This window comes from Gossypium arboreum, chromosome 1, assembly GCF_025698485.1.
Source record: "Gossypium arboreum isolate Shixiya-1 chromosome 1, ASM2569848v2, whole genome shotgun sequence".
Lineage (NCBI taxonomy): Eukaryota > Viridiplantae > Streptophyta > Magnoliopsida > Malvales > Malvaceae > Gossypium > Gossypium arboreum.
The window spans coordinates 66,921,079-66,935,098 of NC_069070.1; the positions used below are offsets into that span (position 1 = coordinate 66,921,079).

At 31.3% G+C, this 14,020-nt stretch overlaps 2 protein-coding genes across 4 annotated transcripts; one reads left to right on the forward strand and one right to left on the reverse strand.

Moving 5' to 3' along the window:
* Positions 1-724: 724 nt before the first annotated feature.
* LOC108482014 (ras-related protein RABA4d-like) lies at positions 725-4,037 on the forward strand. Its single transcript, XM_017785120.2, has 2 exons — positions 725-1,385; positions 3,368-4,037. The coding sequence occupies exons 1-2, from the start codon at positions 1,156-1,158 to the stop codon at positions 3,813-3,815; spliced, it is 678 nt and encodes a 225-aa protein (XP_017640609.1). The 5' UTR covers positions 725-1,155; the 3' UTR covers positions 3,816-4,037.
* Positions 4,038-4,414: 377 nt separating this feature from the next.
* LOC108480162 (60S ribosomal protein L6-1-like) lies at positions 4,415-9,058 on the reverse strand. Of its 3 annotated transcripts, none has more exons than XM_053028912.1 (5): positions 8,736-9,058; positions 8,529-8,635; positions 7,659-7,840; positions 7,412-7,569; positions 4,415-4,713 (listed from the first exon to the last, which is right to left on the reverse strand). In XM_053028912.1, exons 1-4 carry the CDS (start codon positions 8,990-8,992, stop codon positions 7,414-7,416), a joined length of 702 nt encoding a protein of 233 aa, XP_052884872.1. In that variant the 5' UTR covers positions 8,993-9,058; the 3' UTR covers positions 4,415-4,713; positions 7,412-7,413. The 3 variants fall into 3 exon arrangements, with proteins under 3 accessions (XP_052884872.1, XP_017638549.1, XP_017638548.1); XM_017783060.2 differs by lacking the exon at positions 4,415-4,713 and adding an exon at positions 7,187-7,329; XM_017783059.2 differs by lacking the exon at positions 4,415-4,713 and having other exon boundaries at positions 7,187-7,569.
* Positions 9,059-14,020: the final 4,962 nt, after the last annotated feature.

Consider the following 14,020-nt stretch of genomic DNA (forward strand, 5'->3'; position numbering starts at 1 on the left):
GAATAATAACTAAAGTCTATCTCTTGAAAGCAGTAGACTGTAATAGTAATTCTCTGGGCAGTAGTTTAGTCAAAATTATGCCATGACATTATTATGTTATGAAAATATTCCTTGAGTAATTCCAACCTTTATCATTCAACAACAGAAATACTCTCTACTTATTTTTTGTGAATTGCCATGACATTTAGATTATTTTGTCATTTTTCTGTTATAATTGATATTATTAGTTCATTCATTAACTCCCTCCATCAATTTATACTCTGTTTCTTTTGCACATTTCATTAGCTAAATTTACAATAATACTTGCCACTTCAAATCAATTTCCTATCTCTGTGGAGACGATACTCACTCATCATTATATTACTTGAATCAACGTATACACTTGCACAACATATTTACATGCAACAATCAAGAATAATTTTTTTAATATTATTTTTAATACTATAAAAATATTTGAGAGGTCTACTTATATTTTTGGATAGGTCATAGTATATATACAAAGGGTGAAATTACAAAAATTTTAGACTTTGTGAGCCATAATCCCTGTGGACCTCTTAGTGAATCCGCCACTAAATTATTTAATATTAGAGATATATATTTCAAAAATTAATGGGAAAATATCCCTATTTGGAGAAATAAATAAAAAACAAACATTTAAATAAAGAAAAATTCTAGTATTTGTTGCTATGAATTAAAAATGAAATAAAATAAAATTAGAGAAGATACACCAAAATTCGGTGTCCATGCAATACACCAAAGCTTTTGTCTTCTAAAGCAGCAATAAGACAAAAACCGTTAATGGGGTCCCGCACAGACCGTTGGTGTTTTCACGTCTTAACAAAACTGCCTTCCAAAAATCCCAAAATTCTCTGATCTTCTTCTTCTTCCTCTAACCCTAACCCTAACCCTAATTTCCAATTCCCATATTGACCTCTTTCCATTCGCCATCCTTCAAATGTCTCTCTCTGATCTATAATTATCCCAACCGTAGCATCTTTTCTCTTGTATAACCCACCAGATGCACATGATTAAACGTAACCACCTATTTTTTATATGATTTGACTATTGTGTGTGTTTTTTTATGATCGAACTAATTTCTGGATTTTGAGCCGTGGATCGATTTGAAGGTGGGAATTTTTTGATTGGGTGGTTATAATGTCAAACATCCGCGGCGGGGATTTCAATCAAAAGATTGATTATGTATTCAAAGTGGTTTTGATTGGAGATTCAGCGGTTGGGAAATCTCAGCTGCTGGCTCGTTTCTCCCGGAACCAATTTAGTTTGGATTCGAAAGCCACAATTGGTGTTGAATTCCAGACTAAAACCCTTGTTATTGATAATAAAACTGTTAAAGCGCAAATTTGGGATACTGCTGGCCAAGAAAGGTTAGATTTTTACTTGTTATTGCCTGAAATTTACAATTAGTTTATTTTCATAATGGCATGGTTGCTAGGTTCGACGAAATGGAAGAATTTAGAGTAGAAAATGTCAGGTAACAATTCTATATACATATTACCTATCCAAGGAACAGTGTAATACTTGTAATAGGCAAATGATATACAATGGAATTGAGGTCCAAATGACATGAAAGAAACAGGAATCTGATAAGAAAGTAATACCTTTTTTTATATTCTTTTAATGATGATATGAAAACGTCATATTTACTTGGCATATGGTTAATTTCTGGAGGTGTTGATGCATTGGTTGCTCATAGACTACTTAAACCCAAGGGATATGGTGGCTTGAGATTTTCTGATTGGGTTGTTCTGAGCAGATCTTTATGATGCTTCTTTTCAATTCAATTATATTTGTCAGTAAAAGGCTGTTCAGAGTGGAAGCCAATGCCATAGCCATAGCTGTTGAGCTGCTTGGCCAGGCCAGTACTTCTAGGACCTGTTTTAGATGATATTCAATGGATAATTCTTAGTCCTCCAATTAAGACTTCAGCCTTTTGGTATCATTGTTGTAGAAGATACACACTCATCTTTTTCCGGTTACAGATTCTAAAATTTTTCAAATGAGGAGAGTTTTTCTGATTCTGATGTTGGTATAAGCTTCCTTTTCCTTACACTTCCCCTTCCTATTAAAATTAGAAAGCAAAAAGAAAAAAAGTGAAGCACAATATCAAAGACTTTTTATAAACACTTTATATTATCGTTTCCAACTCTTATACGTCACAATGCCGTCAAGCATTTTAGTAAAGCATTTTCATGTAGGTTATGCTGTTAATAGGCTTTTTGTCTTTTCATTTGTGACACAGTTGTATTATAGTTTTCTCAAGAGCATGGCAATGTTAGGCTCGAGTATTTTCTGACTTAATGGATAATTTCTTCGGAACTTTATGCTTTATTCTTGGGCTGGACTTGTGCTGAAAGTAATAGGCAATTGATGGGAGATAGTGAAATTTGTAAGTTTTTGATACCATAGGGGTCTTGGAAACTGAAAGAAGAATAACAATCACCAACAAACATTTGTTCATATGGAACTCAGGTAATAGAAAAACTGAGCTCAGTGTTGTTAGAGAGTTTTAGTGTTCAGCAAATTTTCTGAATCTAATCAAATCATCTTTACATAAGCAGATTAATGCTACATTGACAAAAATACATGGTTCATCTTTTGAGAATTTCTAGAGCTGTTCTTGCAGATCAATGAATCTGTCTAATAGGTTCATGACTATATAAAGACGAAAGATAGTGAGTTCTTATCTATCTATCTTTACTCGAGCAGATTAATGCTACACTGAAAAACATAATTAGTTCCTCTCTTGAGATTTTTAGAGCAGTTCAAGCAGATCAATTATTTTTGAGTAATAGATTCATGACTATAAAAATGGAAGGGTCGTGAGCTCTTACCTCAAAAATCCATAACTTCTGCTGCAACGGGAAAGAAGCTGTAACATAAACCCTTATTAATTAACTTATGCAGCATACATGTTAAATGGTCATGATTGGTCTTGGACATATCATCCAATCCAAGTATTTAACCCATCTCATTAGTGCAACCTTTAGCTGAAAGCAAGAAATGACTGATGATGACAATTGCTTTGCTTTAAAATACTAATCACATATCCTGCTACAGCAACAATCGGATGCTGCTAATCTTTGTCTTTGAAATGGTAGTCTTAATGCTGGCTTACTCAATATGAAACAATACAAAATTGGACCTTCTTTGGCATTTGCTTAATGGCTTTGGTATTTTCAATCTTTTTATCTTTTAACTCATAGATTAGGCCCTGAAAGTAACATGACAATGCCTGATAGACTAAGATCTCCTGGAGCTGTGTATATTCGCGTCAATCTACTTTATCTTGTTCCTTTCATGCTGTATGGTATGCTGAAACTGATCAGTTTATTTGTTCTCCTATCAGGTATAGGGCTGTGACGAGCGCATACTACCGAGGAGCCGTAGGAGCAATGTTAGTTTATGACATGACCAAGCGTCAATCGTTTGACAATATGGCAAGGTGGCTAGAGGAATTGAGGGGGCATGCCGATAAGAACATTGTTGTAATGCTCATCGGCAACAAATGCGACTTGGGGAGCCTGAGAGCAGTCCCAACTGAAGATGCACAAGAGTTTGCTCAAAGAGAGAACCTGTTCTTCATGGAGACATCAGCTCTAGAATCGACCAATGTCGAAACTGCATTTTTGACAATTCTAACAGAGATATACCGAATAATCAGCAAGAAAACCCTTTCTGCAAATGATGAGTTAGACGCCAATGGTAATTCGGGTCTTCTTAAGGGAACCAGGATTATTGTTCCCAATCAAGAGCCGCAAATCCAAAATCAAGGTGGCTGCTGTGGAGGATCCTAATTCTAATAACAATACCTTTGTTTTCTTTCTTTCTCTATTTTTTTTTCTTTCTTTTCCCAAACTGTGTTCTTATATATCTTTGCCAAGCTTTTATGATTTGTTAATTTAGGTTGGTTTGTTGTGTAATTCTTATAAAAAATTATATCAACATTTTATAGGAGAAGGTCATTCATTAATACCCTTGTTCCACAGAACGAGGTGCTGATCAATTAATATTAATTATTTTATTCTCCGGGGCTTCATTTCTATATTCACCTCTTTACTCCGCTCTTGTCTCGGTGAATTTTTTTTTTTTTTATTTTAGTCATTAAATTATACAAAATCAAATATTTTTTGTCCCCAAAGATTAAGAGCTGTTTGAATTTTAATGAAATTACTGAGATGAGTTTTATCGGTCTAATGAAAAATTTAGATTTCTAAAATTCATGTATTAATAAATTTAGCCTTCAAAAAAATAATAAATTTTCATTTTTAAAAGGTCTAATATATACAAAGAAATTTGAACTTTACTTGGTAGCTAAATTTAATTGTCCTTAATTTTTATCATCCAATTGTATTCTGTCATGTCATGTGTATTAATGAAAAAATATTGTGCCAAGTGTACTAAAAAATAATTTAATTGAATTTTTTATCAATTTTCTTTTAATTTTTATTAGTTAGAAATAAACTAAAAATAAAACCTTTAATTAATTCAAATTTTTAATTTTTTTCTTTCTTCTCCCAGCACCATCCTTGTTGACCACAACATCGCCAGCCTTGCTCGGTCGCTCAAGCCCCGACCCAACACCTAACCCCACCGTCGTTCACAGACCTCTACCATTGTCATTTTCCAAGCTCTTTTTAATATTTTCAAAACACATCCAAGTTCAGCACCATCGTCGTCGTCTTCTTCTTCACACTGCACCACCACCACCATCATTGAACCCATTCAAGAATGCAAAATTTTTTTTCTCTTTATTTGTACTTTTTTAAAAGGCGCTAATTTTATTACAATATAACAATAACCACAAGACCAAACACTCAATATCAAGAAAAAAAAATAGAGCAACAGTCGACAAAGAAACACTCAAGACTAGTCGAAACAACAGCAGTCAAGCAAGTACACAAAGCAACAACATACAAATCAACAATACATAGCAGCAATACAAAGAGAAACACTCAAGACAAGGAAAAAAACAAAATTTGGCACAACGGAGAAAAGAGACGAGACGTGGAAGAAGAAATCCGGGCTATCGGATTCTTGAATATCTGAGTCTCCATTCGAGAATCCCAACAGTGGGAAGGCAGGGAGGACCGAGGGAAAGCCATAAACCCAGGTTAAGATGATGCAAATCAATAAAAAGCACACATGAACAATTCCGTTAATATTCAAACAGCTATTAACTTTTACCATTTTATAATTTACCCTTTTAGAAAATTGGTATTAATAATTGAACATTTCTTAATAAATCCAAAAATTGAAATTTCTCGTATTAAAATATATTTTTTTATTAATTTGTCATGCAACAAAAACTTCAACATATGTTCACGAATTTGGAGATGCTTATGGCCGGGTTGGATTTTGGTTGGGCTCAATTAAAATTCAGACTCATTTTCTAGGACAAGCCCAGCTCGGCCCAGAAAATAGGTTTAAAATTTTACCCAAGCCCTATCTAGATAAAAAAGATAAAACTTAGGCCCGACCCAGCCTTCCCTATTAATTTTTATATTATTTTATATAATTTTTAAATATATATAATACATTAAAAATACTAAAAACATCAAAATAAATATTTCTCAACAAATTGAAAATAAATTTTTAAAAAATATGTAGATTTAAATAACACTAAAATAAATGCAACTTAATAAACAAATGTCTCTAAAATAATAAAAAATTAACAAATGCCTTTAAAATAATAACAAAATTAACAATAAAATAAGTTTTATACAATATCTAAACAATACAATAAAATAGTAGCAATATAATAGTAAAATGGTAGAAAAATAGGAGAAAACAAGAAAATAACATTAAAAAAAAAGAGCAGATTTTTTTGTCCTTTAGTAAATTCCGGCCAGACCAGGTTCGGGCCAAAAATATCTTACTTGAGACCTTCCCACATTTCAGGCAAATCTTCAGACCGGGCCGAATAGCCCAACCTATGATTAGATCTAATTCACTATTTTGAGAAAAAAAAAACGTAACATATACCAAGGAGTTTAGCTATATTCGTGATTGGACTAATTTAAATTGTTAATATTAGTAAAATAACCAAATCATATAAAGACTAATGACTTAAGTTTTAGATTTAGTTTCACCTGATTCAGATCTATATGTTTACTTTTTCCCATTGCAAGTATAATGGTAAAAACTTGAATTTTGGTATTCTATTATGCTCACATTTCATATTTTAGTATTTTACATATTTTTTAATTTCTCAATGTATTTATTATAGTATGCTCAATAACTAATTATCCGCATTTTATAAGAACATTAAGAGATAAATGGTAACCACGAGTTAAAACTACTTCATACTAATACAAAAATCAACCCGTCGACCACTAATTAAGCAAACAAACTCTTGTCATCTCACTAACTCTCGTGATTATTTAATCTTTACATTTTAGTTTGATATAAACATCAATAAATCTAAATAGTTAAACATTCAATGTTAGCTATTTTAATTAATTTTGTTACAGTCAATATTTTTAATGAAATACTATTTCATCAAAAACATTTATTTTAGTGGCATGATGAAATTAAATAAGTGTTACTAAAAAACACCATGTCAGCTATCAAAAATATTAAAGGTGATAATTTGAACTAATAAATAGCATGACCCTTTTTCAAATTCATTATAAGATATTTGTAGAATTCTGGTTTAGATCTCACTACCATGTTTGGGATTTAAATTTTATATTTTAATTTAACATAAGCCTTAGTTCAAATTGTTATTATCTTTAACTATATTGATTAAAATGATTATATCTCTTAAAAACATGTTTCTAACACCATATATATATATTCGCATGGAATTGGAATGGATATCTTTAAGAAAATCTCAATTTCAACATTTTAAATAAAATAATATAATTAAGAATATCAACTATTTCAACAAAATAATGATCTTATGTAAAAAATCAAATTTTATCGAAACATAGTAATTCATACTAATTACTTTTGGTTGACTATTATTTATGAAATTTTACGAAATTAATGATAAAAGAAATTTCCAGTCAAAGCTGGGAAATTATAACTAGATATAAAATATAGGAGAGTGGGGTTTAAGGTTTTTTTTTTTTTTATATATAAATATTAAATTACCCATCTAACTTTACTCTTTTGTAAATTTATTTTTTATTATTTTTCTTTTTAGCTGGCAAAATCATAATGGTTTTCCCTTACAACACTCTAGTATCTAGTGGGCAAAATTCCATACAATTAACTTCAATAACAAAAAATAAAAACAAAATCCAGTGGAGATTAGAAGAAAACAAAAATGGAAATTTGGGGTTCTTGCCTCAGATTTAGGTTTACCTATATAGCATCCGAAAATAGGATCAATGATACTCAAAAACCGAAACAACACCAATGTAAAAGCACTTAGCTAACAACTTACTTCTAGAAGACAAGTTCATGCGGTTTCATGCCAGACTTTAGCGAAAATCTTGCGGCAAGGTAGGCCTTCAAGTCTGGGACTCCCTCGATGGACTTTATTAAAGAGGCATCGACAGATTTCTGATCTTCTTTCTTGTCTTCTGGCAGTTCCTTCTTATCCTATACCATTTCGATAAAATTAAAGGAACTCAAATCAGATTTGCTTAATTATGACAAGCTTATATAATAGTAAATGCAATATAACTAACCTCTTTTTCAGCTTCAAAAAACTCCCCTTCGCTCTTCTTCTTTTTCTTGTCTACTTCCTTGGCAAAGTACTTATCATCAAACTTCTCTACGTTAACTCCGGAGATGTCAACCTTAGTGGAAGTCGCAATGACATAGGATTGGTTCACACGCCTTAAAGGAACGCCATTAATCTTGAACGGTCCTACAATGAAAACAAGTTCCCCACATATGAGCAAAGCATGAAATTCAAACAACCAACAAGTAATGATAACCGAGCCTCCTCCTTAAGCCAGGAGAGGCAAACATAGATACCAAAACAGTTAGCATACAAGTAAATCTCAGGTTATGATTTCACGATCGCAGCACTTAAACACCAGACCATTGAATGTTAAACAGGATATATTATGATAGAATCTAACATATAAGTAGAAGTAGAACCAAAGCCAAAATACAGCAATAGAAAAAACATCAGTTCAAGCATTCAGAGTCCATACTACAGATATTGACATTATTAAAAAAAAAAATAGTAGAGTTAAGCATGATTTGAAACTTTCTCAAACACAAGGGTGTACATTTTTACCGAGTCTGTGGTACTCTTCAACCGGGTCTCAACTCTCTTATTTTAAGAAGAATAGAGATTATTTTGAGGACAATTTGTCTTTTTCATACAGATTCTAGAAACATATTTGCAGATAAAGAAATTTGAAGCCAAAACATGATAATTTTTAATAATTCAACTTTGGCATACTTGGGTTGTTATATCATTTTATGAAATTTGTTAAAATAAAATTTTCAGATATGGGTCTAGTATCTATAATATCATTCCATAAAACAAATTCCAAATAAACATTCAGCAAATGAAACAAAAGTTAGAGGATAAAAATGGTTACCAGTAACCAAAAGAAGCCCAGAAGGAAGTTGCTTTAAGAAAACAACTCTCTTCCCCATAAATCTACCAGCCAACAAAATCAGCACCGTCCCAGGCGTAATGCTTGCTCTAAACAAATTAAACCCCCCAAAAAAATGATCCAACATTAAGAAAGTAGCAACTTCTAAAATATCTACAAAACAAATAAATAATGATTAGAGAGAAGAACCTGAGCTTGGTGGGTTTAGGCTTGCGCTTGTTGAGAAGGGGCTTCTTGACATCCTCAGCAGGGTAAAACTTGGGGGGTTTCTCGGCGGAGGCGGGGACCTTAGGTTTGGGGTCATGGCGGGGGAAAAAGCCGCCGTTTTTTGCCTTGATGGCCCAAAGGCCACGCTTGTGGTACATCTTAGACCTGGAATACTTGCCGACGCCACGAATGAGATCTGGGTTTCGGGACTTGACGGGGGTCTTCCTTTTGGCCGCCATATTCTTCTCTAAACCCTTACGCTCTGATGCTGATGTTCAGTGAGGCGTCTAAACGATGCATTCATTGACTCCAAGTGATTAGGGCTTTTTATGGTGAATTCAGTTTCCAACTGACTTTCGGGTTTGGGCTTGATTGCATGATCCAATCCAAAATAATGGCCCAATTTTTTTGGACGTAAAGACATTCTTTTCCCGTTTTCGAGAACAAAAGTAATGAAAGCCCAAATAACCAGCCGAAAATGAGCAGTGGAATAACAAAAAAATAGACGCCGTCTGTGGGAATCGAACGCACGACCACATGGTTAAAAGCCATGCTATCTACCGACTGAGCAAAAACGGCGAGGCCGGTTTCCGATAATTAATATTTGATTTTTAAAATGGATTAATTAACTTTACCCGATAATAGTTAGAATAATTTTCAAGTTTGTACATTTTCTTATTCAAATACATATGTTTTGATTTCGTGTAATTACATGTTTAACTTTGATTTTTATCAACTACTGTATACTCGTATGCTACTAGCTTCATTCCTAACCATTCCAATCACCTCGTAATGCTCAATTAGTATAAAGATATCCTTATATAAGGTTCAATCTCATTAAAACTCTTTTTTTTTTAAATAATTTTAGTTTATAAGTGTAATTTTAAATTTTAGATCAATTTATCCTTTATTTTTATTGTTTTAATCACTTTAATCTTTTTCTCGAAAAAACAAGTCTAATTAAAAATAAAAATTCCTTTTTTTTCTTAACAATGGAATAGTAGACGTTATATTATATTTATTGTGATGATTTATTTATTAGTATATTAATTATTTTAATATGATTGATGATACAATCATTTTTATGAATTATTATAATTAATAATTATATATTTACTTTAACATCATATAGTTACTCATTAATATATAAATTGTAATACAAAATAAGAATTACAATGATTCGTAATTTTATGAGAATTGAGACTAAAAATATTAAAAACTAAATTTGTTAAAAAAAAACAAATTCTATAACAAGTCTATTTAGTAATATGTGTTTTAGATAATCTTACAATTTGTCAAACAAACACTTGAATCCTATACTTCAACTAAATTATCCAAATAAGGTAATGTAACATATTTGACATTCTGCTCTATAAATTTTGTATTATAATCCTATTACAAAATGAATTTTACTTTCCTTGAACTAGACTCCTCTCATTATTTAAAGTACAAAAATAATATTTAGCCAAAGATGAAAATGAATTAATCTTTTTGCTTAATGTCACTAGTAAGTGAAAATGAATTAAAATTTCATATATATAATTAAAACAAACCAAAATTTTAGTATTGCATTGCAAATTGAATTTATTGTGTAATTTGAAAGTTTATCTCAGATAAAATTCTCAACGTCATTCAAATAGTAATGGATCTTTACATTTAATTTGAAACATATGATAAATTCTTATATGTTAGCTTCGATTTTCCAAAAAAAATTTCAAAATTCAATCAAATGTGTATAATTTATTTTCAAGTGTTTCAAACTTAAAAAATAATATTCTCAAATGACTTAAATAATTCACAAATATTTTTGAACAACTCCAACACCTTTCAAAATTGTTTCTAAGCATTAAAATGCATTTCTCAGGTCAAGTATTGAGACATAGTCCTCAAATTCTCAATATCTCCCAACCAATTTCAAACAAGCATTTTGACAAAGGTATAGTATGATACTTATGTGCCAAGTCTCGAGGCTTAGCACTGCGAGTATCAAGACTTATAGAATAGTAAGCATAGGCCTTTTGAGAGCAATATAGTCTTGAAACTTATTGGCTTAAGTATCGAGACTTACTCCTCAAGTCTTGAGACTTGTTGTTAGGTATTGAGACCTCAAGATTTTTAATGGTTATTTTTCAACCAAGTCTTGATACATGTCCTTTAAGTATTGAGACTTGACTCTATAATTTGTATTAAATGCTCAAGATTAATTCTTCTAATGGTTAGAAACTCCTTCCAATGGCTTCAAACGTTAAAAATTGGTTAGAGGATATATATTCAAGTCAATAACACTTGAAGACTATAGAGAGCAACATTAAAGCTAAACGATGACTAGAAAATTTTTCAAATCTTCATTCTTTCATTTTCTCTTGTAAATATTCTTTAGGAGCTTAGTGTCAAATCTTTTATCATTCACATATATTTGTATGTATAGCTCATACTTGTAAACATCTACCTTCATAGAGGCTGCCATTATTCTTTATTCATCTTGTCACCAATTGTAAATTAGGATTACTTTAGTTGAGTCATAAAAACTAAAGAGGGTTCTAGTTTAACCATAAAAGTTAGGGGAAATGTTCTATCTAAGCTTTGAGAAAAATATAGAATTGTAAATGTTATACCTTCTCCTTGAAAGATATCAATTCTTATAGTGAATTGAGAAATCATTGGTTACCAAGGTAGTGAATGTAGGGAATTGGAGTCAAACTACTATAAATCGATTTTTCCAAGCAATTCTCTTTTTCTCTTTTAATTTGGAATAATTTGTAAAGATTTTTAAAATACCAATTCACCCCCTTGGTAATTTCACGCCTAAAATTAACGTTATTTATGATTTTTTTTCCATCATTACAATATTGGTGAAAGAAGGATGATAGGATTTGAACCTGTAACATCTAGAAGTTAGAAAAAAATTTAACCACTACTTCAAACAAGACTGGACATTATTTATGAACTTAATCCACAATCAATGTATTAAAAGCCACTTCTATACTCGTATTTGTAAATGAATAATTATTTGATACAAAGTAGATACATTATTACTTAACTCCATTAAAAATATTGGAGAAAAAAAGCAAGAGTTACTAGAACTAATTATTTGGTGGTTCTTCTATAGATGTTGAAAACTTACATTTCCTTAGATGTTGATTTTATTTTTAATCACCGTACACAACTCCATGAAGCTTTATCTCATTTTGCATTATTTATTCTTAATTTAATATTATAAAATTTATAAGGTAGTTTATTCATAAAAAACAATTGTTAGTTATTTTAAATTTAATATTGTATAATTTATAATATAAATTTTATCATAAATAGAATTATTTAAGACAAATTAAGTATTTATCGAAACTATCTACATCCACATTTAAAAGAAATTCAAAACAAATGTAGGCAAAATTAGTTAAATGGATTGAATTTTATTGTCCTTTGCTCATTACTCATATTTTATTAGATGTTTAGGGAAAAATAAACATTGATGCATCAACAAACCAATAACCAAATAATTATTTTTGCAATAACATCGACACGATTGAGTGTATTTTCAATAATGGGTTCCTAGATCATTGAAAAGTTGAAAGACCAAAGTTAGAACATAGTATAGTTCCATAAGATCTGTTTCATGTTTCAATTCTCATCCAAAAAGTTTAAAAGCTTTTTTGGACATCAAATTTAGACTAAAAAATGTAAGAGGGGAAAAATACAAGCAATCAGTAACCGAATCTCTCGCTGGAGGAAAAAGTACAACTATTGAGAAGCACCAAGAAGGTGAAGCATAATAATCCTGTTAGAAATATTAAATAGGAAAATTGAAACCAAAAAAAAAAAAATTATTAAAATATAATGGCTTTGAGGCATGTATGAAGAAAACAGAAATATTAGGATAAAAAAGATGTCCATTATTCTCATTGACCTTAAACATGTATATATGGATCCAAGATTCCTACTAGAAATAAACTTCTATATCTGTACAAATCAAGATTTCCTATACAGAGTAAATACCAAAAATACATCCACTAATATAGCTAAAGATCTTAGAATACGATTCCTTTAATCACACTAATATAGCTAAAGATCCTAGATTATCATTCCTTTAATTGTTGCACTGATTTGTCTAAAATTTCTTCAATGCCTCCCTCAAGTTGGAGCATGAAGATTCGAAATGCCCAACTTGCCAAGAAGAAACTGAAATTAGTCTGTGCCCAAAGCTTTAGTGAAAATATCAGCAAGCTGGAGAGAAGAACGCACATGAAATGTTTCAATATTCGCATTTTATATCTCCTTATGAATAAAATGGCAATCAACTTCTGTAACACTCCTTACCTGTATCTGATGCCGAGATAGGGTTCGAGGCGTTACCGAACTTAAACATAAACATTCATACAAAACCAGGTCATAAAATTTGGACCAAATCAAATTCATCCAATCACATGAATATCGTCTATTATATGGGCCCACGAGGCCCAAAATATAGTTGGGAGTGGTTTGGGACTAAACCGAAAACTTTTGGAACTTTTACTATACTTAAAAAATTTTCATACTTTATAGAGTCACACGCTCGTGTGGGTAGGCCGTGTGGTCATACACACGCCTGTGTGGCTTGGGACACGCCCATGTCCTCAGCCCGGGGAACTCTTTATTTATGACATCATGCACAATTTGGGGTCACACGCGCTCGTGTCTCGGGGCTGTATCCTTCACAGACTGAGACACACAGCCGTGTCTCTGCCCGTGTGGCCAAGAAAATGGCTATTTACCAAGCGATTTGCCACCCTTATTTGCACACTCACATACACACTTTCAATGGAACTTAACGTGGCACAATTAAGCTACCAACACAACCATAATCAAGGCTTAAACATATCAAAACAATTATTTAATATTGATAACAAAACTGTCCACTTGAGTCACAGTTACTAAATTATTTATATCTTGAGCTATAGAATTCTAAATTAAGATCCGCTTGATTTTTCAAAACTAGACTCAAATATCTTCCTACCATAAAATTTACAGAATTTATGGTTTAGCCAATAAGTACAGTTAATTCTTCAAATTCGTCCCTGTTCTGCTGTTTGACAGTTTCGACCTTTCTTCACTAAAAATTAATTATCTCTTAATACGGGATTCAGATGATGTTCTCGTTTGTTTTTATTGAAATTAGACTTATTAAAAAAATAAAAATATAAATTTAAACCCTCAATTATTTTTATACAATTTTTAATAATTTTCCAAAGTTAGAATAGGGGAACCTGAAATCATTCTGACCTTGTCTC

Excerpts from the sequence above, each read along its gene's own strand:
- LOC108482014 (XM_017785120.2), top strand. The coding sequence starts at position 1,156 with ATGTCAAACATCCGCGGCGGGGATTTCAATCAAAAGATTGATTATGTA. Across the intron at positions 1,386-3,367 it reads GATACTGCTGGCCAAGAAAG|GTATAGGGCTGTGACGAGCG; the intron begins GTTAGATTTTTA and ends TTCTCCTATCAG.
- LOC108480162 (XM_053028912.1), bottom strand. The coding sequence starts at position 8,992 with ATGGCGGCCAAAAGGAAGACCCCCGTCAAGTCCCGAAACCCAGATCTC. Across the intron at positions 8,636-8,735 it reads CCTAAACCCACCAAGCTCAG|AGCAAGCATTACGCCTGGGA; the intron begins GTTCTTCTCTCT and ends TAATTTGTTTAG. Across the intron at positions 7,841-8,528 it reads TGGGCTTCTTTTGGTTACTG|GACCGTTCAAGATTAATGGC; the intron begins GTAACCATTTTT and ends TTTTCATTGTAG.